At 40.9% G+C, this 25,862-nt stretch overlaps 1 protein-coding gene across 1 annotated transcript in view; it reads right to left on the bottom strand.

The window, feature by feature from the left end:
• Window positions 1–18,431: 18,431 nt before the first annotated feature.
• Window positions 18,432–25,862, bottom strand: part of reck (reversion-inducing-cysteine-rich protein with kazal motifs) — a 70,118-nt gene continuing 62,687 nt past the window's right edge. The window contains exon 21 of the mRNA XM_035142315.2: window positions 18,432–22,920. Coding sequence (XP_034998206.1) covers window positions 22,699–22,920 — 222 coding nt within the window. The 3' untranslated portion in view covers window positions 18,432–22,698. The remainder of the gene's footprint in view (window positions 22,921–25,862) is intronic.

Here is a 25,862-nt window from a genome sequence, read left to right as displayed (position 1 = left end):
GGAGAAAACCAGAGCCTCCAGAACTCCGTCTCCCAGGGTGCGGCAACGTCACACAGAGGTGACGTTGCCCTGGGACACAAGTTTCAACAACTATTGGTCACTCTGGGCCCCATGACCTATGAGGTCACCGGGCCAATATAAGCCCTGTTCTCCCCCTCTTCTATCTCTTTCCATGCAATCCCTCCGAGGGGAGAAGTCTGGCTTCTCCAGCTCACATCTTTCTCTTTCTACGCCACCCTCGAGAGAAGAAGGATGGCTGTCCAGCTCACTCTTTCAACTCAACTCAACTCTCAGAAAGGAGGTCACCTCTCTTTCTGCTCAACTTCAAATGGAGGAGAGGTGCAGCTTCCACTCACCTCAACAAGGAAACCTTCTCCAATCCAAGCTCTACCAACCTTCAAGCAGCGACACGATGTCCTGCCGGAGAACTTCAAACAGCAACTGAGCTGCACCGCACAACAGAACCACAAAGGCAGGAGCCACAAAGCCAGCAAGACGACTTCACAGAACTTCGAACAGCACAGCAACCTTTTTTCCCTTTCCATGGACGGGTAACACAACTGGGCTTAATAATCATACTAGGCTAAGCAAAGACTGTTTATTCGATTCCTTGTGATGTTTATAAGTTTGATTTGTGTTGCTGTGATATTTTGGTTACAAGCTATTTGAAAGTTAATGTTAGTTATGCTGGTCTTTCCTTGCATGCATCTAGTAACTTTCTCTAACTTGGCACCAACACAGACACACACTTATCTCAGCAACCATCTCTCTGACCCCCGCCACATGTCGTAAACATTCCAAAGGGGGGAGTCCGTTATCTTTAGAGTGGCAAGCCGCCATTTAGGAAGCACACTCACTCACACAGACACACACACGTATACTCACATACATATCTTTATTTAGTGAGGACACCGTTAGTAATTTGTGTTTTTATACTTTATTATATTCATAATAAATGTTTTTCTTTCACAAAGGTTTTTTCATTAATGTTGCATAAGTGAATTTTGCCAACCTCTACACTGTCAAGAACTCTATATCCTTCAACTTAGCTAACAATCTATATGGTAATTTTGGTTATAGTTATTAATTTAATTGTTGATCAGAGTTCCAAATTTGTAGTTAGTACTTTTATGAGACTTAATCAATAAATTGGCTATCTTTTCCCTTCCTTTGAAGGGTGGTGCCCCGAGGTAACTTTAATCAATTAAAGTTATTATTTAATATTAATATTTGTAATATTAATATTCAATATTTTATTTTGATAACCGAATTTATTGAATGCCAAAAGGCACACTATTTTATGATATCACGTTTAATGCATTATTGCACAACAATAGGGTAAAAAGAACGTAGAAACCTCAGAGAGAGCCACATGTGAGGGATCCCTCTCCCAGGACAGACAGAAGTGCAATAGATGCCACGTGTAATGGAGAACATCAGAAAGATAAAGGTAGTTGCCGCATTGACTAGAATAAACACTTTGTAGCATAACTGAAGGTCAATGAATTGATGAATTATTGTCAGTTAATGTTCGAGTATCTGAGGAGAAATATTGTATATCAAGCAGTCTTGTTGTAATCATAGTCCACAGTCATTGTCCACTGCCGCCATCAGGATCCACCATCAGCTGCCACCTCAATCGTGGTCCACCATCACTACAAGATGCCAACACGTTACAGGATCAGCCATTATTATCACAATCAGCCAGCACGATACAGGATCCACCATTACGATCACGATCTCTGATTCGCGATCCACCATCATAATCCACGATGTGGCTGCAGCCGCAGCCCTGGATCTGCGGACGATAAGGCAAAGGGACTCCGGGGAAGAAGTCAAGTCAGTAACATGTATTGATGAGATATTCATTTCTTTGATGTGATAAGGAGTGAGAAGAGGAAGGAGAAGCTGGGAAGAGAAGCTCTGTGTGTCATGTGTCCCCCGACATTCTAGACCTATAGCAGCATAACTAAGAGCAGGTCTAAGACAAGCCTGGACCGGCTCTAACTATAAGCTTTATCGTAAAGGAAGGTTTTAACCCTACTCTTAAACGTACAGATGGTGTCTGCAGGAGAGGAGCTTGATAGCTGAAAGCTCTGGCTCCTACTCTACTTTTAGAGACTTTAGGAACAACAAGTAAGCCTGAATTCTGGGAGCGCAGTGCTCTAGTGGGTTGATAAGGTACTAACAGCTCTTTGAGGTATAATGGTGCCATATTATTAAAGGGCCTTGAAGGTGAGGAGGAGAATTTTAAATTCTATTCTAGATTTAACCGGAAGCCAGTGTAGCGAGAAATGTGGTCTCTTTTGTTGGTTCTTGTCAGGACACGTGCTGCAGCATTTTGGACAAGCTGCAGAGTCTTTAACGACTTACTGCTGGAGCCTGATGACAAGGAATTACAATAATCAAGTCTGGATGTAACAAATGCGTGGACTAGTTTTTCTGCATCTTTTTGAGAAAGGACATGTCTGATTTTTGAGATGTTACGCAGGTGAAAGAAGGCGGTCCTAGAATTTTTATTTAAATTTGTTTAATAGCGGGAAAAGTTTGTTCATTTTGAGTGTAAAAAATATAAATATAAAATAATAGCTGTCAGCTGTTATGTACTCACGCATCTGCAGCGAGAACTGAACTGCTGATTTTCCAGTTTCTTGTGCAGCAAGAATAATGATGCTTTTATGAGCCAGTATCAAAGATTTATGACATGCAACATAGCTTGTTAATAGTGGTGCACCGATGTATCGGCCGTATATCGGTAGCGGCCGATATTCGCCTCGTTTACTGCCATCGGCGTATCGGTAATAAACTTGACTTTCACCGATAACATTGGCCGATGTTCATTGGTATGTTTTCTGCAGCCTGCCAATCTGGCATCCAGATTATGGTACACTGACGCCGGGTCGCTGGGGCGCTAAAGGCTTGCTTGGAGAATACGTCATTTACCCCCGACACCCGACATTGAACGGGTTACATACAACAACAAGCGGAGAATCGCGGGCTGACCGGCGCAGATAAATGTGGGTCCGGTATGCACATGCGCAACAGGTACTACATACAAACAGCAGAGACAATGTCGGCAGCGTCGGCTGTGTGGGATTTCTTCACTGTCTCAGAGAAAGACATGTTCAGCCGACATTTCAAGAGGGGGTAATACCACCAAGGATTTCAACATGGCATCTAAAGTTACACTTGTCACTTTTTCTGTTTTTCATATTATTCAAGTAATAAACAAATATCGGTATCGGTATCGGCTATCGGCTAGATTGTTGTTTTAAATATCGGTATCGGCCAAGAATTTCCATATCGGTGCATCCCTACTTGTTAACATTGACTTATTAAACTTACAATGAGGTGAAAACTAAACAAATGACTTGTAACTAAAATTATGTGTGAACAACGAGTGTTGTCAACGACCACAATTATATGCAACAATAAGTTTTAAAGGTTGTTTAATATCATCTTGACAACAGAAAAATTACTTCTCCTCACAACTGTATTCAAAGTGTCTTGATCACCACCTGAAGCTGGCAAGAGTATAGATCATCCTGCCTCCTCCATGTTAGTAGATGGGAAATGGACCAAACTGAAAAGTCAAAGTTCACATTAAATTAACCTTTTTCAAAAATAGATTTTTGTTATTTGAGATATTTCTTATCACCCTTGTGTACGATAAAGTGTTATTTTTATTCAGCCAGTTTGATTTTAATTAGTTATTTGATGATGAAACGTCATGTTTGACAGTTTGAGAATGACTGACGATTGGTCATGCTCGTCTATCAGTGGGACCACGCCACAATGGCTCCACTCCATGATCACTACTGCACAGACTATAGCTTTCTAGCCTTAGCTAGCTAGGTAGTGTTGAGCAAGGTTGGCATGTTTTCGAAACCATTTATCATTTGGCTCACCTCAGATAAGAAAGAAATTCAAAATACATTTTATTTTACTATTACTCTGACTTCTTCAAGGCTTTTGGTTGTTGTGTTACTTTGTCCATTTTACCCCTGACAGTATTTGTGGCCTTGACCAACATCCTTTAGTTTCTTTCAGCTCCAAAACAGCAACAACAACAAGGTATTGACCATTGTAGCTGAGAGTGTGAAAATTTGTTATTTAAAGGACTCAGTTTTGTTAAGATTGATTCATGCTGCAAGTGATTCTCTTGCGTCTCTTGTTCCTTTTGCATTGAAACAATATTAAACTAAGATATTACAATCATTATCATAATTCTTTAATCATTATTAATGGAGAAAATACTACATTTGTGGGTCTCTCTCCCCCACAGATTCGCAAGGCATTCTAGGCAGCCCTAGGTTTGAAGTGAGGGTCTGAAAAATCTCAGTTTCGAGGGCTATAAAGCCCTACCCCTTGGCCCTACCCCTCCATCCCAACAGGTATTGGGACAGCCTACCCCTACACGTGAAAGTGCAAAACAAAGGGGAAGGGCTAAGGGGTAGGGCCAAGGGGTGAAATGGGATTGGGCCTATCCCTTAGCCCTTCTGACTAAAATCCGTTTCAAAACAAGGTGTAGGGAGAAGGGGTGAAATGGGATTGGGCCTTAGTCTGTGCCATATTGAGGATGCTCATCATAAGCACTAAGAATGTCTGCCAGTTTAAAGTAGTTTTTCTACAAGTTTTTAAACAAAAAAGCTATTTATTAAAAATGACCTGGTGAAATAATTATGTATGTAAGTCTGCTCCGTTATCTAAAGAAGGAAAAATCTTCCACTACTTGGTCCACTTAATGCAGGTACAGTCTGTCCCTTGTGACTCCAAGAAAAGCTAAACAAAAGTTGGAAGGATCACCACTGTTAATGGAATTATCCACCAGCAAGGTTTCGTTTCTCTTCCCAAGGAGACGAGCCTTGGTGGAGGCTGATAAGAGGAAGGTCTTCCACCCATGTCCCTGCAGCTAGATTATGTTTTACTCATATGACCCTTATTTAATTTCCATTTGCTCTCATTTAAGCTTTTGTTGGCAGTTCTTTGTAAGACGTTGGATGCAAAATAATGCAGATAGTAGCTATGTTCCACACTGATCCATGAGTCAGCATGGGTTTCCTGCCAAAACCCTGCAGCTGCTCTGTAGACCCTCTGGAATCAATGGATGTAATACTTTATCAAAAGTTGTGATTTTGGACCATTATGATCCCACATATCATACACCAGGGACATTTTATCATTTTTAAAGGTCACCCACACACCCACCCTGTTGTTGATGTTGTCACGTTATTTTTAAATCATAAGCCCAAACTCACAAACTAATTTGATGATTCAAACAAATTGCACATACAATAATTGTAACTGTTTCATTAGGATCATAAATTATCGGATATCGGTTATTGGATTGCTTTTTGATTGTGTGTGTGTGTGTGTGTGTGTGTGTGTGTGTGTGTGTGTGTGTGTGTGTGTGTGTGTGTGTGTGTGTGTGTGCAGCTGGCTGGGCATGGCTTCCACTGGCCTGCATCTTCTGCCACCTCATTCAACTGCCTGCTTTTAATGCACAATAATCACCTGTCTCTGGCTGCAGTATACAAGGAGCAGCTTGAGCACCACTACTCTGCCAGATCTAGGTTTACCCCTGTGGTAGGAACAGTTTGGCCAACTCTGGTCTGAACCTTTTGTAAACGTTTTTTTCAGTTTTTGCTTCTCTTGAAACCCTAACTGTCTGCCAAGGATCACCCTGTTATCCTTTTTGCTAAGTGAACCCTGTCTTATATGGAGATAAAATATACGAAAACAAACATACTTCAGCAGAGATTAAGTCATAAGAATTGTTATTCACCATCAGAGCCTCATCTTCTGATCCCTCACATACTTTTCATTGTTTTACAAATTATTATTTGACCAGCTCAAACCTTACACCCACAACATCAAATATGTTTTATGTGTAGTGATTATTTACTTGTATGGACCAAAGATAAAAAGACCAAAAGTGAAAAATGTTCTCCAAGCCCCCAAACCCTGACTGCATTTAATAACTAGTGTAGAACTGTGAATAAAAACCCAGACGGAGGTGCACCAGGTGCCAGTTTGTAGTTATGCCCAATGTGCAAATCTCTACTGGAGGTCACTTGTTTCTCAATGGAGGTTTAACCACTTGACAGATTCTGGGGAAGAATCTCTTTCTAGTTCGTGTCAGCACTCGTGCTGCAGCATTTTGGATCAACTGAAGGGTTTTCACAGATTGACTGGGACATCCTGATAATTAACAATTACAATAATCCAGTCTAGAGGTAAGAAAAGCATGGATAGAGGCTTATATGTGTGAGTTAAATGACATGCGCTGGTCAAACAACATAACTCAATGTTCCCCACAGTAGAGCTAGGGACCAAGCCAATGCTATCCAAGGTCAGACAGTGATTGCCTGAGGGGTTAAGGTCCAAGTGCATGGCCGTCATTCAATGGGCATTAGGCATGACAGTCGATGTGGAGTGTCATAGTAGTATGGTGGCTGTGGTAGAGCGGGCCGTCTCTCCCATTCCACGTGCTGCAGTGTCCTTGTGCAAGATACTGAACCCCCTGACGGCTGTGTGTGTGAGTGACAGTGTGTGAGTGATGTACTATAGAGAAAGTGCTGCATATAGATGGACTGTATGAAAGTGTGTGTGTGTGTGTGTGTGTGTGTGTGTGTGTGTGTGTGGAATGCCAAAGCTGAAGCTGGGACACCAAATGACATCTTACAAGAAAGAGTAGCATGTTTGATGTCATTTTAACCGTCCATGATGGGTTTCATCACCAGTAGGAGGACAGCTGAGAGTGCTTTGCTGCACATAAATGTAAACATGGAAAAGCAAAGGAGGAATGATACCGTTGGTGTCTCAAAGTGAAGCTTTGAAACGGAGGAAAGGTTTTTAGGTGTTTTTCTGAGCAACCAGTGTCTTACGCAACACTTCAGATGCCGTGCTGGTTCACTTGTCCCCACAAGTCAGTCACAAGCATTTCCTTTCCTTCCTTTTTTGTGTGTCACGTCTCTTGGCCACGAGACAAGAAGAAGTTATGACTCTAAAATCCTCTGTGACGCAGTGGTCATCCTCACAGACTAAAATATCTTGTCTGGGCTGCAGGTCAGGTAAGGACTGACCTTGAGAGCTGACTGTGTATGACTCAGTTCCAACGTGTCTCCTAAACCTGCAGCAGCGAACGCTCAAACACTTTCATCAACATCACTGCATGTGTGTGAATGCAGGAGGCTTAGAAAGCTCAAAACTACAATCGTGTTCCCTGCACAGAGACATTTAAAGTGTGGTGATGATAGTTTAGACTAAGTGAAAACAAGATGGTGCCTCAGTAATGGCAGCCTGTTGCAGCAGCGCTCCCTCACAATTTGTGTTTTTGTTCATTTTTTACATCCATATTGTTTGTATATTTTATATATTTTATATATTTCCTTGCATTTATAAGTATTATTAAGTATTATGTCAATTGACTGCCCCCGTGCTGTTGTAACATTGCAAATTTCCCCGTTGTGGGACTAATAAAGGATTTTTTATCAAATTTATTTTATAGTTTCCCTCTCTCAACATTCAGTACCAATAACTAGCCCAGACTTAATGTAACATCACAATGCATTGTGGGTGTTTGCTTGAACAAAGTCTGCGGAGTTGCAGACTAACAGAGGGTGGAAAGAGAAACTTTGCTGATTTCACAGTGAGGAGTCTGTGAACCATGACAGACCTTGGTGTCCACAGAGTCTGTGAGGGTTCATGACACTGACATAGGAAGTCAGCCTTTCTCTCTTCTCTACGTGGTGAAATCACCACAGTGTAATGTACTGCAGTGATGATGAACAACTGCAGGCTGTCCAGGCTCATGACTTTGTCTTTTTCCCATAAATGGCCAGAGGAGACATTTTATTTGACCTTCAGGACGTTCCTGGACTTTTGATTTCCTTGTTGAAACAGATTTTTTTGAATCTGTGAGGCTTTTACTTTGTTTTTACTTATTCATGTCCATTCATTTTAATTTAATTGTTTCCAACAAGATTTAATAGTTTTATGTTATTTTCTGTAAAACAATCTTTGAAGTAAATATTTGTAAATGACTCTGTGTTAGGTTTTGGTTTTGTTTGGACCCCAAAGCGGAGACTGACAGAGGTAGGTAGAAAAATAAAGAATTTATTGCTAAACAAAAAGCAAAAAGAAGCAGGCAGTGGAGGCAGAGAGCAGGCAGGCTGATAGAATCCCAGCACAAGGGCTGAGCTCAAAGAAGAAACTCTGCACTGAAGACACAAAGGCGAGCAGCAAGGCAAGGCGAGCAAACACAGGTAAGGCACTTCAAAACCCACTGACTGTTCACTGAGGAAAACAATGCAGGATCAACCAAACTTGTTGACTCTTGCTTGTTGACAAGACTGTTGATCGCAAGCATTACATTATCAGCAAGTACTTATTTACTGCAGATACTCAGGCAGTTCACCGAAAAGTGAGTTATAATCTGAAGACTTAAAGCAGACATATTGTGCTTGTATTAAGTTCCATACTTTCACTTTGGTTATTACTTGAATAGATTTACCTGCTCTAATATACAGAAAATACATCATGTTCCTCCTACTCCTCTTTTCAGCCACTGTCTGAAGCACTTGGTTTCAGCGCCTGTCTAAAGGCCTCCTGATAAAGGCCTGTCTGCTCTGATTGGCCAGCTTGCCCACATTGTTGTGATTGGTCAACCCCTTCCAGTGTGTGTAGGACAGCATATTGAGGCAAATAGTGCTTGTGCTCCACTCATGGAAGAGCAATTCCCTCCCTCACCCAGTCCCCTGGGTGGCTGGTGGATGAGTAGAAGGACCCAGACACATTTGGGCCTACAGAGGTTGCCCTGCTCAATGCATCTTTTATGAAGGGTTCCCTCACCACTCTGTTCCTGCTAATGCATGAGCCAGACAACAGAGGAACGTACAATAAAAAGGATTAAATGAAGAGTTCAAAAATATAACAAGTGTTGGTTCAGGGCAGGATTCTTCTATTCTAGGACTCTAGGCAAAGCGTGCTGCGGGGGTTGGCTGGCACGGTGTGGTCTTGGTGTGCCCCCGGCTCGGCTGGCAACTGGCTAAGAACGAGAACCTGGTTATTGAGCTGAGCAGGTTCGCTGAAGAGCAGATCGTGAGGACAAACGATGATCAGGCGGGTGACAGGTAGACCAGATAAAAAGAACTTCACCAAGTGTAAATGCAAATGTCTGTGGATCAGATGTCGTCATCCAGATAAAGTTTGGTTCCATATACTGAAACGTATGATAAGGATATAATATTAAGGCAACAAAGTCAGTTAATGCACTGTATAAGTCAATTACTCTAAACTCATGAGTTCGCTCACAGCCTAGTAATGAAAATGACCTCTGTGTGATAAAGGACCCTGGAGCTGAAAAGCTAGTTCCATCTTTTCTTTCTCTCTTAGTCTGCTGCTCAGCTGTGGAACTTAACTTCTGCGTCTGAAGTGTTTGGAAGAACCCGTTACTAATCCAATTACTCCTTAAATTAATTCAATTCATTACTGATGAATTCATTGATCGGCTTAGTCACTGTGACGGACGAGAGCAAGCCTGTACTGATTATTGTTCTGAACATTATTGTAGAAAGTGTCTGGATCCCCTGTGAAATGGATTAATTTGTTATATAGAGATAAATCCAGCAGTCCTTGAGCTGGTGTATACAAATGTAAAGAACCCCCTGCACTCAAAACTGTGTTTTTCTTCTATCTACTTCACTGCGGTGGCTGGACTTGTTTTCCCATTCATTTACTGAAGAGATGAGTCTCTATGCTCACCTTTAACATCGCAATTCAACAAATGGACATACCAGCAGGGTTTTGTGGCATCATCACGAGTCAACAGCCTCTCGAAGTGAGCTACTTGAACAGCTGATGTGATGAGCAGCTAAACGTTTGAAATGAATGAATATTAGAATATTCAAAGATTCCGAATTTTTCCCCCGACAGAAAAGGAGAAGATGTCTTTCACAGCTGCCTTGTTTGGTGAAAGGTGTCACGGTCCAGATCAACAGACAGAAATGTGTCGATACAGTTTTGACTGAAAGGGGGTTCTTTACATTTGTATACACCAGCTCAAGGACTGCTGAATTGATCTCATCGAGAGTGATCTGCCAACTAGACTCTCCCACCCCGGTGCAGCCCACAGACGCGTTCACTACAACACACAGTGATGGACCACATCCCGAAAAGCTCTCAAATCTCATCTTCATCTGTGTATTCAATACGTATGGCTCCTCTTTTTCTTCCTGAGATATTTGTGTTCTTTCTGGGTTTTTTTTTTCAGTTGTTTGTGTGTTGCGTGCCCACTCGCTTGCGGTGAATCTGCTGGATAATCTCCTGCTGTATCCTCACATTGGCTTGATCCCACATTATCCAGAGTGTTTACTCGGGAGCTGGCTGGAGGACCTCCGGATAATCTCCCCAGCAACTAACTTGGGCATTTGCGTTCTCACTGGATCACTTCAGGAGTTCAGTGCCTGTCTGGGAGCAGCTAATGTCTGTATTTCTCAGGAGTTCTATTCTAATTTCCACTCATTCTTTGTGCCATCTGTCACCCTCCCCCATGATTTCCCGTCCCACATCACCTTCTCTCTCTCATCTCTCCACCTTCCTCTCCATCCCACCTGTCAGGGTGAAGAATGTATTGGCAGCAGATGGTGTCAAGGCACAAGTGGCTTCATGGTGGGACAGATGGGGGGGCGCTGGTCCCATTAACACTCATGGAAGGGCAGAAAGCTACCTTGCCCACTCCCCTGCATAGATGGTGGGCACACAGGTGGGTAGAGGAGAGAGGAAAGACAAGAATCACAGATGGCGCAAGAAAGCAGGGTGAGGCTGTCGTGACCCCACAGGGAAGTAGATCCGCGGCGGCAGAAAACAGTGACGAGGCAAAGATGACATATGAGTAATGAGACCGATGATGTCGGGAAGGGAGGGGCACTTAAGATATATTGAGTCATCATCTTAAAATAATTTGGATTACACGGGTCTGTGGCACAGCTTGTCATAGACTTTAATCGTATTCAGCCAGCATGTAGCATTTTCAGTGTCATATGTAAATGCATGTGCTACTTCAGTTCATTATTATTCTGCGTTTGTCCTGATCATCTCGTTGACACTGTGTTTGATTTACAGCCGTGAAGCTTGTAAACCAGACAGGAGAAGATGATCTAACCCTGCTTCAAGGTCCAGCTATTAAGTGCAGTTTAACTCTCAGAGAAGCTGCTTCGCAAATCCAGACAGGGTGGGGCTGCTCTGTAACCCCCGCATTAGCATCTCCCTCTCTGTATTATCCGACTAATGCTTATGTTTATTCAAACGGCCCCGTTACCTGTTGTTTTGGTGGAATTCAAGGTAATCTTACATCAATGATGCTTCTGCATTAGTGGCTGTTAAAAAAACGCTTGTTGCTGGATGCTCTGTCAGAAGCTGAGACATCAATAATCTCCTTTTATCGGGCAGAGATTCCACTTTGAGAGTTCTGCATCGTTACATTCCAACATCTAGCAGTTCAGAGTTAAAAGAGACATATGATGCTTTTTCTGTTTTTCTTCCCTCTGGCGCTTCATATCGATTTTCTGTAAAGGTCTGAGAAGGTTGATGACCTAACATGACATCACAACACACGACAAGGCAATAATGGTTTACTGATGTGCTCTGGGCCTGGGATATTTTTGGGATTTTGCTCAGGTGAAAGAAGCCTGACTGAAAAACTGTCTCGACTTTTATCAACTTTGAGCTCATAGTCCAAATGGATTTTTGTGAAAAACCAATTGCTAATGAGCCAAGGTGTCGAAGGACGATGGTAAAAACCTGATCAAGGGCGAAAAAAACCTGAACTTCAGCTTTGCTCTGATTTAATTGCAGACAATCTCAGCTGGAGAGCTTTTCAATTTTTGAGATGTCACCGCTTGTGTAGCACCATTATCACCGCAATGATTAAAACACACAACCAAAGTCTCGACCTAACTATGTAAAGTACCTTGAGATGATGTTTGTTGTGAGTTGGCGTTATACAAATAAAATGAATTTGAATGACTTCGTGATCATGTCATTCGCTAGGCTTTCACCTTCAGCTGGATTTGTATTGAATTTCTTTTTGCAACCTGTTCCAATTATGTTGATATTATGTATTAAAGGAGAATTATATTCAAGGATAACTTTGAACAATCCTCAACTAAAGGAGACTGAATTATTTAGGAGATGACCAACAGGATTGTGTTTTTGGGAATGGAATTATTGGAGTAGGCAGCTCTAAGTAAGAATAGAGCAGATGCACATATGACACGTCAGTACTGAGATGTTAATGAGTCGACATTTTAAAGGTCGCCTCTGGGTTAAAATGGTTAGAGGTTAAGTTGTATTAATCATAATGTATTAGTGATCAGAGATATAATCATCCAATTTTGTGGAGCTAAGTGTCATAACCGAGTAAAAATTGGCTAAAAAGCTTCAAAGCTCGAACAAAAGCACTTGCTGGGGAATAGGTTGCAACATCTACATAATCAACTATAATCACTTGATCATACTTTACAATAAAGTCAGAGAACTCAGACACAAAGTTTTAGAGGAGGGTAAATGACAATACTGCAGCTGAAAGGCAACAATACATCTTTTTAGAAGTGAAAAGTGACTCAACCAAAGTAACAATTTCAGTTCAAAACTGGATTTTACTCTGAAACGTCAGATTTTCCAAAAGACAAAAGAGGACTGTCGTGGAAATTTATCATGAGATTTGAAATAATGAGTTTCTCAGACCGGAGTTGTCTTAGAGGTTTAATTATTAGCTCTGCAGAGGGTTACACAGTCAGCAACATGGCTCAGAGTGCAACAACGAGAAGTTAGAAAGGAAGGTTTTTATACAAAGTGATAAACAGGAAACAAAACGGAAAGCAGACAGGAAACATCTGCTGTCTGGCATCACTGCTACAGAAAGAGGAATCATACCCAGCACACAGGTGCACAGATAAAGATCAACAGGAGGTGAAATTACCAAGTAAGGGCATGAACCTTGAGGTTGCATCTGCTAAGTGCACAGAAAACAGTCCAAACAGCAGTAAGACATTGATCAGTGGAATTTTCCATTACAACCCGAACCCTAGATTGTAGTAATGTCCACATGATTTGACTTTGTACTTTGAACAGATATTTTTAGAGACACAGTCGGTGCAGGTCTGCTGGACTTCATCCTCGCTTCAGACTGTAAGTGTGTGGATCATCTCTGCAAACATGGACTGTGCTCTACTGGTAAACAATTCACCGTTTCGCTTGGGACATGGTTAAACCTGGTTCAAATTCACTGTATTTAAATGCTGTCCAATAAACAAGCTTCTTTTGAGTTCTTGTTAGATTTTCTGTCATGATTCAGACCAAGAAAACGATCTGCAGTTCACATACACTCATTTTAACATAAATGATCTAAAGGCAACTACACTGTAAATAATAATAATAATTTCACACATCTATAAGTATGGTAATAAGTACCATATCTATCTTTGTAGACGGCTGTTGTATAGTATTATTTAGGCTTAATTGATTATCGTCAATAGTCAATGACAAACAGTGAAGATTAGATGATTTAATGGAAGTCGAGTTTATCTTTATCACATTATATGTCAAAAATATCTCTGCTTTAAAGACAATCAATTCCAGTGGTGGCCTCTTGAGACAACTGTAACACAGCGTTAGCAAAGTTGCTTCCAGCTTTGGAAACCTCAAGAAGATTCACTGATTTCTCTAAACAACTCACACACATTTCTTTTTCTTTCCTAAAGACACAGTGTCTGCGAGCAGTTTGTCGTAGCGCAGCATCAAGACTAGAGGTTCTGGGAAAAAGTCACTTAACAATAGCTTATACTTTGTATTTCATTTATTGAATCAAACTTTCTTGCAGGCTAAAGCCAGCAACATGGTCAGACAGTTATATAAACTTCTTTGCTTTGAAAAAAAAGATGAAAGATTGTGGGTTTTAATTATTTACACTTGAATGGGTCTTTTCGGACTCTGCAGCCTTCCAAACACAGCCGTCTAGTTTGTCTTTATCGCATTGAATGTCAAAAATGTCTCTGCTTTAAAGACAATCAATTTCAGTGGTTGCCTCTTACTGTTATGAGACAACTGCAACACATCGTTAGAAAAGCTGCTTCCAGACATACACTGAACTCCAGAGATCATCCAGAGGGTGTATGTGTGAGCAGAAATGTCTGAGTGAGAACTTCTTTGGACTTTCTCTGCCATCCCCTGAAAGGTCTGCAGAACGTCCGGTGGAGCCGATGTGAGAACACAGCAGGAGATCCTCCACAGGATTCACCGCGAGTGAGTGGGTGTGTTGATGATGTTTCTAACATGCGACAGATGCAAAAATGAAAAAACGAAAAGACGAAAAATTACAGCACTGCTATTGTATGCCTCTGCCAACCAGTGCAGTTTCTGTGTACTTATTTCGACATACTTTTTTCAAGATTCATATTTAAGGTCACTCTTACCTTTGACAACTGAAACATAATCACTTTATCTTTGAGTCCAAGAGACGACTGATCAAAGTTGAAGAAATTCCCTCCCACAGAGATATATTCAAGAGGCCCCCGTGACCTTTGACTGCTGAAATCTAATCAATTATCAGTGAATCCAAGAGAATTATGCCTGATGTAGTGAAATTCCCAGTCATATGTCACATTCAGAGGAATGTAAGGTCACTGTGACCTTGGCCTTTGACCTCCAGGCACCAAAATCGGTTCATATTTGAGTCTCAGTTAAAGTTTCTACCAAATTTTGAGACATTCAAGCTGATCTTAAGATATCATGTTCAAGAAAAACCCAAAGTTACTTTTAAAGGCCACGCGAGCTTGACCTTTGTGCTACCAAGATCAAATCCAAGATCAAGTGAATGTTTGTGCCAAATGTGAAAGAACTCCCCCAAGGTGTTGTATTCAGGTCATCCTTGAGTCTAAGTGAATGCTGTGCCAGGAGTAATGAAGTTCCCTTGGGGCATTTCTGATATATTGAGTACAAAACAACACATGGTCATGTGACCTTGGCCTTTTCACCTTTGACCACCAAAATGTAATCAGTTCATCTTGGGGTCCAAATGAATGTTTGTACCAAATTTGAAGACAATCCCTCAAGCTCATCTTAAAATCTCACGTCCAAGAAAAACATAAAAATATACTTTGTTAGGTCCCTGTGACCTTTGACATTTGGCTTCTAAAATTAAGTGAGTTAATCCATGACTCAAATTGAATGTTTGTGCAAAAAGTGAAATGACTTCTTGATGGCGTTCCAGAGATATCACCCTCACAAGGTGGAAAAATGTCCCCGTGACCTTTGACCTTTGGCCACCAAAATCTGATCAGTTCATCCTTAAGTCCAAGTGAATATTTGCACCAAATGTAAGGACAACTGAAATCGTTGCCTTCTGTTGTAGCTTTTAAATGGATTCTGAGAGTGACATAGATGAAAGGGCTGTGTGACTGTGCCTCAGTAACCAACACTGTTGTGTTTGGATGGCTGCAGCTCACTGCTTCTTAAAAGAACCATGGAAAACTCAACAAGTGTAAATAATTAAAACCACAATCTTTCATCGTTTATATAACTGTCTGACCATGTTGCTGATGGGCTCTGCTGGCGTTAGCCTGTGAGACAACATTTTATTTCAAGTTATTGTGAAAGAGCAGCGGCAAAGTTTACGATGAAAAGTATTATTTGACTTCTATAGTAAGGTTTTGACAGTCGTAGCATTTTTATAAAATTTGATTTCATTGCAGAACATTCAGTGTACTTGCTGCTGAGCATCTGATGCACACAGGTGGAATGTGATGTAGTTAGCGTTAGGCATTATGTCTATTATTATAAATTTTATTTGGTTAATTCTGGTACTTTGGGAAATTTTTTGCAATTTTGATTTCTGTGACTTATTCCAATATCTGTTTTACATATTGGATCAACATATTATACCTTTCTGTGATCTTTGAAATGTTCAGTAACCACACCAGAAGAGAGGAAGGAAATATCATACTCAGAGGAATCATGGCACAGCGTTTAGTGTTCTTTGTGCTTGATCATCAAGCACAGGTCACTTTGTAAGCTGAAAATGTTTTTTGTCCATAGAAATGTTTTGAATTCACAGTGACATATAAAAGTCATATTTTTATAAAGAACCCGAGCCTACATGAAGAAATATTCATTTCAAACTTTCCTTTAAAGGTGTATCACTTTTCTTTTTTAAAATATACTAAAAATCAATCAACAGCAAGCAAAAATAAGAATAATTGACCGTTTATATTGGTGGCGACTCAGGGAACAAACAGCCCTGGCAGGTTAGAGACCATCTTCATCATCGATCAGCCCATTGTCTTCTCCACATGTTGGCTGAAATGGCTGCAGACCTACAGACTCTCTTCTGTGTTCTGGGGTCATCTCTGTTCTAGAGAGCAAACTGACAGTCAGTTTAAATCAGACAGGGACAGACTGTATTTACCATTAACTCCTGTCTGATCATGTGCTACATTTCTTTAGTTTATATTTTCATTTCAGGAAGTCCCTAAATGCATATTTCCCCCATTTAGAGAAATGAAATGACCAAAGCATGATGTCCCACATTATCAATCAGATTTCATAAAGTGTGGGGGGGTTCTTTCTGTGACATCAACCCCATGAAGTCATGTGATTTCAGTCACATGATATCCATGCTAAACTATAGGAAATGTCCTATTGACTAGATTTAGTTAGAAATTGAAAATAAACAGACTGAATCTTAGGTGTGCCACATTTAGATTTAAGTATATTTAATTTAAATTCTCCTTCTCAGCTGCAAAGCCCTAAATGTTAGGACTCCATCATATCTTCAACAGCTCATAGAACCAAAGTCTCCATTAGTAGAGTAGGAGCCAGAACCTTCAGCTGTTTAATCATCTCTCAGTTCAGGGGACAGACAACGTCTCTACGTGGAGGAGTCGGCCTAAAACCTTGACTTTAGGACAGAGCTGGTTCCGACCTGCTGCTGTCTTCAGGGGACACATGACACACAGAAACTCTCTTTCCTCCTCTATCTCCTCTGTGTTCATCACATTAATGTCTCATTAATGTACATTTCATATACACATTTGATTGATTGATTGACATCTATAAAACCTACATTCCATGTTGGAACTAGTTCTACTCTGTTGTTTTGTAATGTTATATTTACTCGTGTAAAATGTTCTTCACCACTCAAATGAAAACTACAATCATGAATGTCGTGCTGCTGCTCTGCATTAAAAAATAAGCTCAGGTACACCGGACTTTATTGTCCCGAAGGGAAAGTGTCTCCAAGATACTGCATCACATACCACACAGCACAATGTTGCAAGACTGTAGAATAAATGCATCCCAAACACATCGTAAACTCAAGAAGAACCGTGGGAGACAGAAGAACTCCCACCTCTTGTTGTTTAGTAACCTGATGAATGAGTTCTTTTCATCCTCAACTGACATCACACTTTCTTTCAGCTCCTTCAGCTCTGACTAACTTTCAGCGTCTCTGCCAGCGTTCTCTGATCCGGCCTTCAAGCTCCAGACACATCTACAGAAGTACCACAAGAGTTCAGCTGATGCAAGATTGATGTAAAACTCAGCATAGTAATAAAACATGCTTCTGTAGGACTGGCTACTTGAGCAATGATGTAATTATTCCACGTTTGGGTTAGCAACCCTTGTGTTATCCTTGTGTGCTACCTATCATGACTGCATTCTTTTTAACTAAACTGTAATTTTGCACATTAGTGTCCTCTGCACGTTATAAATATATATTGTATATTGTATTGCATACTGTTGTGTACGCTCAGGTTGTGTTTGTATCTCGGTGGATTAAAGATTAATGTCACACTTCACACACCTTCTATTCTGAAAAGTTCTGAGTTGGGGAGAGGCCGCGGGAGCGTCTGTTACAAGTAAACAAAAACATGTCCTGGTTTCTTTCAGCTTTCAGGCAAATATGCAATTCTATTAGTCAATCAATCAATCAATCAAATTTTATTTGTATAGCCCATATTCACAAATCACAATTTGTCTCATAGGGCTTTAACAAGGTGTGACATCCTCTGCCCTTAACCCTCAACAAGAGTAAGGGAAAACTACTTAAAAACCCTTTAACAGGGTAAAAAGAACGTAGAAACCTCAGAGAGAGCCACATGTGAGGGATCCCTCTCCCAGGACGGACAGAAGTGCAATAGATGTCAAGTGTAAAGGAGAACATCAAGATAAAGGTTTTAGCAGCATTGATTAGGGTAAACATTTTGAAGTGTAACTGATTCAATTGTTGAATATTGTTAAAGCTTTAAGCTTTTCAGTGATGAGGCCGAGGATTTAATCTCACAACAGGCTTTGATGAAAGACACTGCAAAAACACATTGTTGGTTGCGGTACTGCCTTTTTTTTATATTTCAGGAAATAAGCATCACACTGACTTTTTTTTTAATCAAATTTTCAGTTTTTAATTCATGGCACTTTTACAGAGTCAAACAAAGTGATGAAAGGGGAGAACAGACAAAAGAGAAATCAAACACAATATGAGGGACGACAATCCTGAGTGTTGTCATGACACAAACCATCTGAAGTGACTGGGCCGACGCCTCCAGCCGGCCTCCAGGTTCACATGCTCAGGACAGTCCACCGCTTCAATTCCTCTCCATTACACTACATTTACATCACATGGGAAGACAGGAGAAATTGGCTTAATGCTAAAAAATAGTCTTCGCTTGGCTTCCAGAGATAGCTTTATAACAAGTGATCATATAGTTGGAAAGAGTTTAACATGTTGGGAAATCGAACTTTCTTTCTTTCTGGTAGTGAGATATATAGATGGTTACATGAAAGCGTGCGCTCCCCGGACCAGTGCGCCGCTTGTCTGCAGCTCTTTATTGGGGATTGGCTCATCGGCCTGTAAGACTCCAGAACCAATCACTTCTCTCCGTCGCAAAACACAACGGCAATCAAGTCATTTTCAATGTTAACTAGCTTGATAATGTCAAAGCCAATTTGCACATTATTGACAACATAACACAACGAGCTTACTGCTTGAATTACAAATGGTGTCAATATGTATCTAAATCTACCTCTGACTTTTTGGTAGGTTGCTGAAACTCAGCATGAGGGATCCCTTAGTATGTCACATGCTCGACGTGTGGGGTTAGGTTCAATATGGACACTTCTACTGTGCTGGATACAGCAGTGGTATAGTAGCTAATTGCTGGATCATACAATAAAGTATTTTTTTTTAACTATTGTTATTTAAGTTAGATTTGTTGTGCAATGTAAGAAATGAAAAATAGTCTCACATTCCTAAAAATCTTTCTCTGTAATACTGTAGATTTCTCGCTCAACTCACAAGAGTAAAACAACAATGCTGCTCCTTCATAAAATATTTCATTGGCTTCTTTGCCTGCAACATGTCGCTGCAGCCTTTAAAGAAAAATGTAATTAGTTTCATCATGACTTTGTGTTTAGCCATTAAATGCATATTTGAAACCTTGATTTCTGATTTACACGTGACCCAGTCAACTAATGGAGCTAATGCACATGAGGATGAATATAATTGTGAAGCTAGAGCTCCGACAGCTAACTGCCTCTAAACCCTCAAACTATTGTAACAAGATATATTGTGTATTTGAACCTTGGATTGAAATTTGAAGGATGCAGCTGTTTCGTGATGTCAATCTTTTCATCTCACTCAAAGAAAGAGAGTAAAGAAGTCGACTTCCCAACATGTTGACGATTCTGTCAGTTTCATCAGGAGCAGAAAAACTCTGTAACAAAGTCTTAAAGTTTGACTGTGTGAACTCTTACATCTTAAGCTTTTCCCACAAAAGGACATGAAATCAAAGTGAACACAGAAATAAGCGAGCAAATCCTTGTTGGCTCCAGAGTACATCAACAATAATACAACAATCTATTTTAATAATGATAATAATTATAATAATACTAGATAGAGGAGCCGTGGAAAGGGTTCCCTGCTACAGAGCTGCCCAGCACAGTAATACTGTTCGACAATGGGACACATTGTGCTTTACAGGCAGAGACACACACACACACAGACAGACACGGGACAACACACACTGTAATACATTCTGGAGTAAAACACTTCATAATTGTCATCATGCAATAAAGAATAGCAACTATTTGTTTAAAAAACATGGCACATAGATTATTATTATCTCAATCCATATCAAAAACATATCAAATATAGAGACATTTCTTAACAAATATAAAGTTATTGCATTTTCTTTTTTTTTACTATTACTTCATATAAGACACTATATGCAAGGCATACTGTGGAATAACTTCTCTACCCAAAGTGGATTGTGGGTAGTGACTAGCTGATTGTCCTTTTGTTATTAAATGGCTTCTGGTTCATATGTAAAGAGAGAAAACATCCCTTTTAATACTGTTCAGAGCTACTGGCCTCACACAGAGGGAGCGATGATCCAGACCATTCTCCAACACGACAACTGAGCCTTCACCTGCCGTTCGTCCTCAGAACCCTTCAGAAGTGGTGCTCATAAGATTCTCTCTAACACGGTTTCCCTGATACACCTGTGAGCTCTCTGCTGCACAATATTTCATATTCTAATATGAATTAATTACACGCATTTCATAGGACAAAACCATTAATTTGGAATGTCCCTGCCAATTAAAAGAGACTATTCACCATCCGGACTCTTCGGAGGTAGAAGCAGTCTGACTGTGAAAAGAGTTGTTCAATGTCCTCTGTGTCTCCAGAGCTTTGTTTAGTCTGAGGAAATAACTAATGACCTCATATGTGATGCAATCAAGATTAGTTAGACAAGTCAGGTTCAGACAATAATAACTTTTTGATCAAAAGTCTTTGTGATCGGTCAAGGGGCATGATGGGAATTAGGATCAAATACCAACTAGACTGAAAGTCAGGGTATGTCAGTGTCTCTTGTCTTCACTTGTGCCACAGTGGGTTGGTGGAGAATCATACTCCAAAGCACACAGTCAGATTTCAAACTGTTTCCAGGCGGCTGTGATTTTGGTGACCCTACACGCCAAAGGGGTGGAATTATTAATGATTATTAATAATAAAAAATGAAAAAATCTAAAATATGTGAAAGAATATTTTTTTTCCAAATTGAGGGTTGTAGCCTGACCAGGAAGAGACCATTTATGTGAGTATTGATTTTGGTGAGCTGCACTTTGTTGACGGTCCCGCCCACTTGTCTCACTGCAGCTTGTACATAGAGACCAATGGTTTTCATCGAGAAAATAATGCTGTAGCTGGTTGTGTACATTACTCTCAATGGAAGGAGGCTTCCCCTGTGTTTTAAGGACATTACCTATTGATCAAAAAATCTTTTTATATATGGAGAAAAACCAATATAACACTAAATTAGACTTCTGGATTGGATTTTGTGACGCATGGAGAACACATTCTCGGAACATTTTCAGCTACCATGCAGAATAACATCTGTATGTACTATAAACTGCTTTTTTTACTCATACTCTTTATTCATCAAGGTGTGAAAGTTGTGTGTAGCATTTATTATAGATATTTTATGAGCACCACATCAGGACAAAGTCTTATCAGGTTTTTTGGGGGAGAAAAGCTTCATGTTATCAAGTAAAATGGATTTTGAATCGTGGATCATCAGTTCAGCTCTGATCCGCTTCACTACACTGCTGTGTGAAACAGAGCAGAAACTGGGCTCCCTTACTTTCCAAACTTTTTGACTGGCATTTGAACTGGTCATGTTTAGGGACAAGCAGTTCAGTAAACTGACTTTGGAGGCTGGATTAGCTTCATCTGAGCTGGCTCAGTCCATGAGCATGGCACTAACACTGCTGAGGTTAGAGGTTCAAACACTAGGTCCACATACACCTCACATGTATATACACGATGCACTGTGGGGTACAGACTGTGCATTCCCATTCATCAGAGGCTTTGAAAGTGTCACTGTAACAGAGAAGTCTGGATGTAACACAGATCAGTTTGTTTGAGTGCGTGTGAAAGTGTGGCCAAGGGAATTTGGGGTAATTTGTCAGACAGATGTGCTGCCAGACAGGGATGTTTTGTCCTTGTCTGTCTCTGAAATCCAACTGGACACACACACACACACACTCAGAACAAGACAGAGCGAGTCATGATATTTACATCCCGACATTAACAGTTTCCCGAGGAGAGCTTGCTGCTGGGATTAATGGATAAACACTGCTGGTATAAAGTCAAATGCTTCTTAAAGGTCAGACACACACACACACACACACACACACACACACACACACACACACACACACACACACACACACACACACACACACACACACACACACACACACACACACACACACACACACACACACACACACACACACACACACACACACACACGCTAAAGCACACTTCACTGGAGGGAAACCCAGCGAGTAACTCATCCACTGAATATAATACTGTTCATACAAAAGCTTTTCATAATAATAGCTTTTCCACCACCTTGATTGCTTGACGCGCAGGTGACTAAATTGGAATGATTGTCGAAAGACGCCGCCGCAGCCTCTTCCTGCTCGGCCGCTGCCAAAACACACTCACCTCATGACACCCCTATCATCCTATGAGAGGGGTGGGGGGTAAGGTAGGGTGGGGTGGGGGTTGGTAGGTTGGGTACTTTGGGACATGCAGCTATAGGTGATGGGGCTGGGGCTGGGGGTACTAAGGACTTAGAGCTGATGGAGGCCAGGTGCTGCAGCGATGAGAAGGCCAAGGAGAAGGCAGATGCCGGGGGCCAGAGGTGAAGTCGGAGCACCAGCGGAGGAATGGATGGAGGAGGTCTTGATCTCGGAGGCGAGGAAGGCAGAGAGGGGAACGTGGGAGACCAGTGTGGGGCTGCCATAGTTGATGAGGGAATCGATCTTCTCGGCCTCTTTGCTGCAGGCTTCAATCTGGAAAACACAAGAACAAGAACAACTCATTTTCAAACTTCTCTCAAAGGAGCTCTGTCGGCCTCTCTCTGGTTTTTATTATTGAACCTTTTATTTTATATCCTGCACATCGGCTCAGCTAGAAGCAGGGTGTTTGTTTGTTTGTTTGTTTGTTTGTTTGTTTGTTTGTTTGTTTGTTTGTTTGTTTGTGTGTGTGTGTGTGTGTGTGTGTGTGTGTGTGTGTGTGTGTGTGTGTGTGTGGACAAAATAAGTCGACAGCGAACGGATAGATTTTCAACAAAACTTTGTCGGAATATTATTTGGGAGGATATCTTTTTGAGGTATCTCTGCATCCTATTAGAATATAGACACGACCTAAAGCTTAAATAGGAGTCATATGACTCATGCAACCAATAAGATCAGAGATAAAGTATTCACTTTAATTAGATCAAACAGTCTATGGTATAAATGCCCTTCATGAAGATATCTTTATGAAAAGCCATTATTACAATATATATTGGAATTACTGCACTGCGGTTGTTTGCCTCCAGGGCCGTTACATTCTACATAAAATGTTTTCATACTAGGATATGAGGTCACTGTGACTTTTATATTCAACCACCAAAATCGAATCAGTCCAAGTGATCATTTGTCCGGAGTCCCTTTGCCTTATCGTCCGCAGATCCAGGGCCCGGCTGCGGCCACATCGTGGATTATGATGGTGGATCGCATATCAGAGATCGTGATAATAACCACGACCGAGGTGTCAGCTGATGGTGGATCCTGATGGCGGCAGTGGACAATGACTTTGGACTATAGTGGCATCCGATCTTGATACGTTCTTTTTACCCTGTTAAAAGGGTTTTTTAGTAGTTTGTCCTTGCTCTTGTTGAGAGTTAAGGGCAGAGGATGTCACACCTTGTTAAAGCCCTATGAGACAAATTGTGATTTGTGAATATGGGCTATACAAATAAAATTTGATTGAATTTGATTGATTGATTTGTCCTAAATGTGAAAGGATTTCCTGCAGGTGCTCCTGAGATATCGCATTCACAACACAAACATGATTTTTGTAAGGAGCAGTACCACCCAAATCGAATCAGTTCATCCTTGAGTCAAAGTGAACGTTTGTACCACCTAAGAAGAAATTCCCTCAAGGTGTCCTCGAGATGGGACGGACCAATGAACACAAAGCACGATGCCTCCAACAACCGCCTGTCCCTGGCATGGAGGCTGCATCTGAAGACTGATTGCTTCGCAGGGGCGCGACAAGACTGTCCCAATTCGAAGGCCCCGACAAATGCGTCCTTCCAACCCCAAGCAACAGAGGCTCCACCAGGTGTATCCTTCCCGGTCCAACCTATCCCATGAGTCATTGCGCTTCTCTGACTAACTGTTTCATAGAGGTCATGGCGGCAGCAATGATGTGGATAGTCAGCAGACAGATGTAAGTTGAATACGTATAAATCTGGTTGCCAATGGTCTAAGAGTAACTGAGATAAATGCAAAAAGTGTTGCAACCAGCCCCACTCGCCTCCTCTGATGCTTTTCATTTTCATTAGCAATTAGACTTTAATATATTTCTGTTAAGAACTGGATTTTCATCAAATCACCTCACACTGCTACGAAGCTGGAGGGTTGGAATGTGTTGAATGTGAAGACTTTATATTCAAACAGAGATGAATAAATCGGGGGAAATCTCGCTCCGTGCTTCCTGATTTGTTCAAAATCTTTTATTTAAGGACAAAACAAGCGCACAGTAAGGAGCACAGATGTGTTGAGCCATGTAAGACACTTTGTGTTGGTCGTGCCTTAGTCAACCTGGGGAAAACTATTTCATCACAACATGTGGGAGAAGCTGTTGCTTAGTAACAGCTAAAACTAAAAGAGAAACCGATGTTTGCTTTGTGTTTTCTCTTCTAGTTTATCCTTGTCTTTTTAGTACATTTGGTCTCCTGTCTAAATCTAATGCCACTTTACCATTTCTTTGAGATTCATTCATCCCCGACATACTTTTATCCTCTGCTTCTCATCATTCAAATTCAACAGTTCAGAATTGCAGAGTTTATTGTGCCGTATGTTTTGCTTCGTCCGTTCTCTCTCCGGAGATCTATTTTCCAAAGACTCTTCAGACTTCTACAGGGTCGTCTCCGCTAACTTACACTCTGACATTTATTTTCTCTCAGCTTCAGATACAACTTTGTAAAAAAAGCCTAACTGACTCGGCTCCATAAACTTTTAAGTATCAAAGTATAAATGATGAATTATTGGACTGAATTGTCAGTCCTGCAGGTTTTGGTCCGATGAATGTGAGAAGCGAGAGAAGGGCTGGGTAAAAGTGAAGGCCAATAAGCCCTGATGACATGATTGCTGGTGGGCAATGTAGAGAAGCTTTCTTCCGAACTTAAGTGTAACCGAAGAAAATTCAGTATTAGACTATTTGAATATATTTCCCGGCAAACCTGGGGTTGCACAAGCAATCTGACCCGTGAGGTGCCGCTATTGATATTAATGTTGTAGTTTTATGTTTTGACTGTTTCTTAATATGCTACAACAATTTAACATTTATATATGTGTTTTTAATATGAATACAGTCTGTAACTGAATTAATGACAATTTTAAATGTACATGTATATATATGCCCTTGTAATGTATTTCCCATGCATTTGCTTTAGAGTAAAACTGTTTTATCCCATGCTGTCACCTTGAATAGTGCAGGTGCTGTATCCGGTCTCCTTTATCCCCAGACTATTAGAGTTTTAACCGAACTGGATTAAATCTGCTGCAAAAGACAGACAGATTCGCAGACAAGCAGATACAACATTCATGAAATGAGAGTTGTACATCTGCTCCTCTGCTATGCTGTTAATCGCCCAAAATGTTTTCAGCTATACTGTTTTAATGAAGGTAATATTGCTGAAGACATCTGTGGGAATAAATCGGCCATATGGAGGGAATTATGT

This window comes from Hippoglossus stenolepis, chromosome 19, assembly GCF_022539355.2.
Source record: "Hippoglossus stenolepis isolate QCI-W04-F060 chromosome 19, HSTE1.2, whole genome shotgun sequence".
In the NCBI taxonomy this organism is placed as follows: domain Eukaryota; kingdom Metazoa; phylum Chordata; class Actinopteri; order Pleuronectiformes; family Pleuronectidae; genus Hippoglossus; species Hippoglossus stenolepis.
This window is presented reverse-complemented; position numbering and strand designations above follow the sequence as displayed.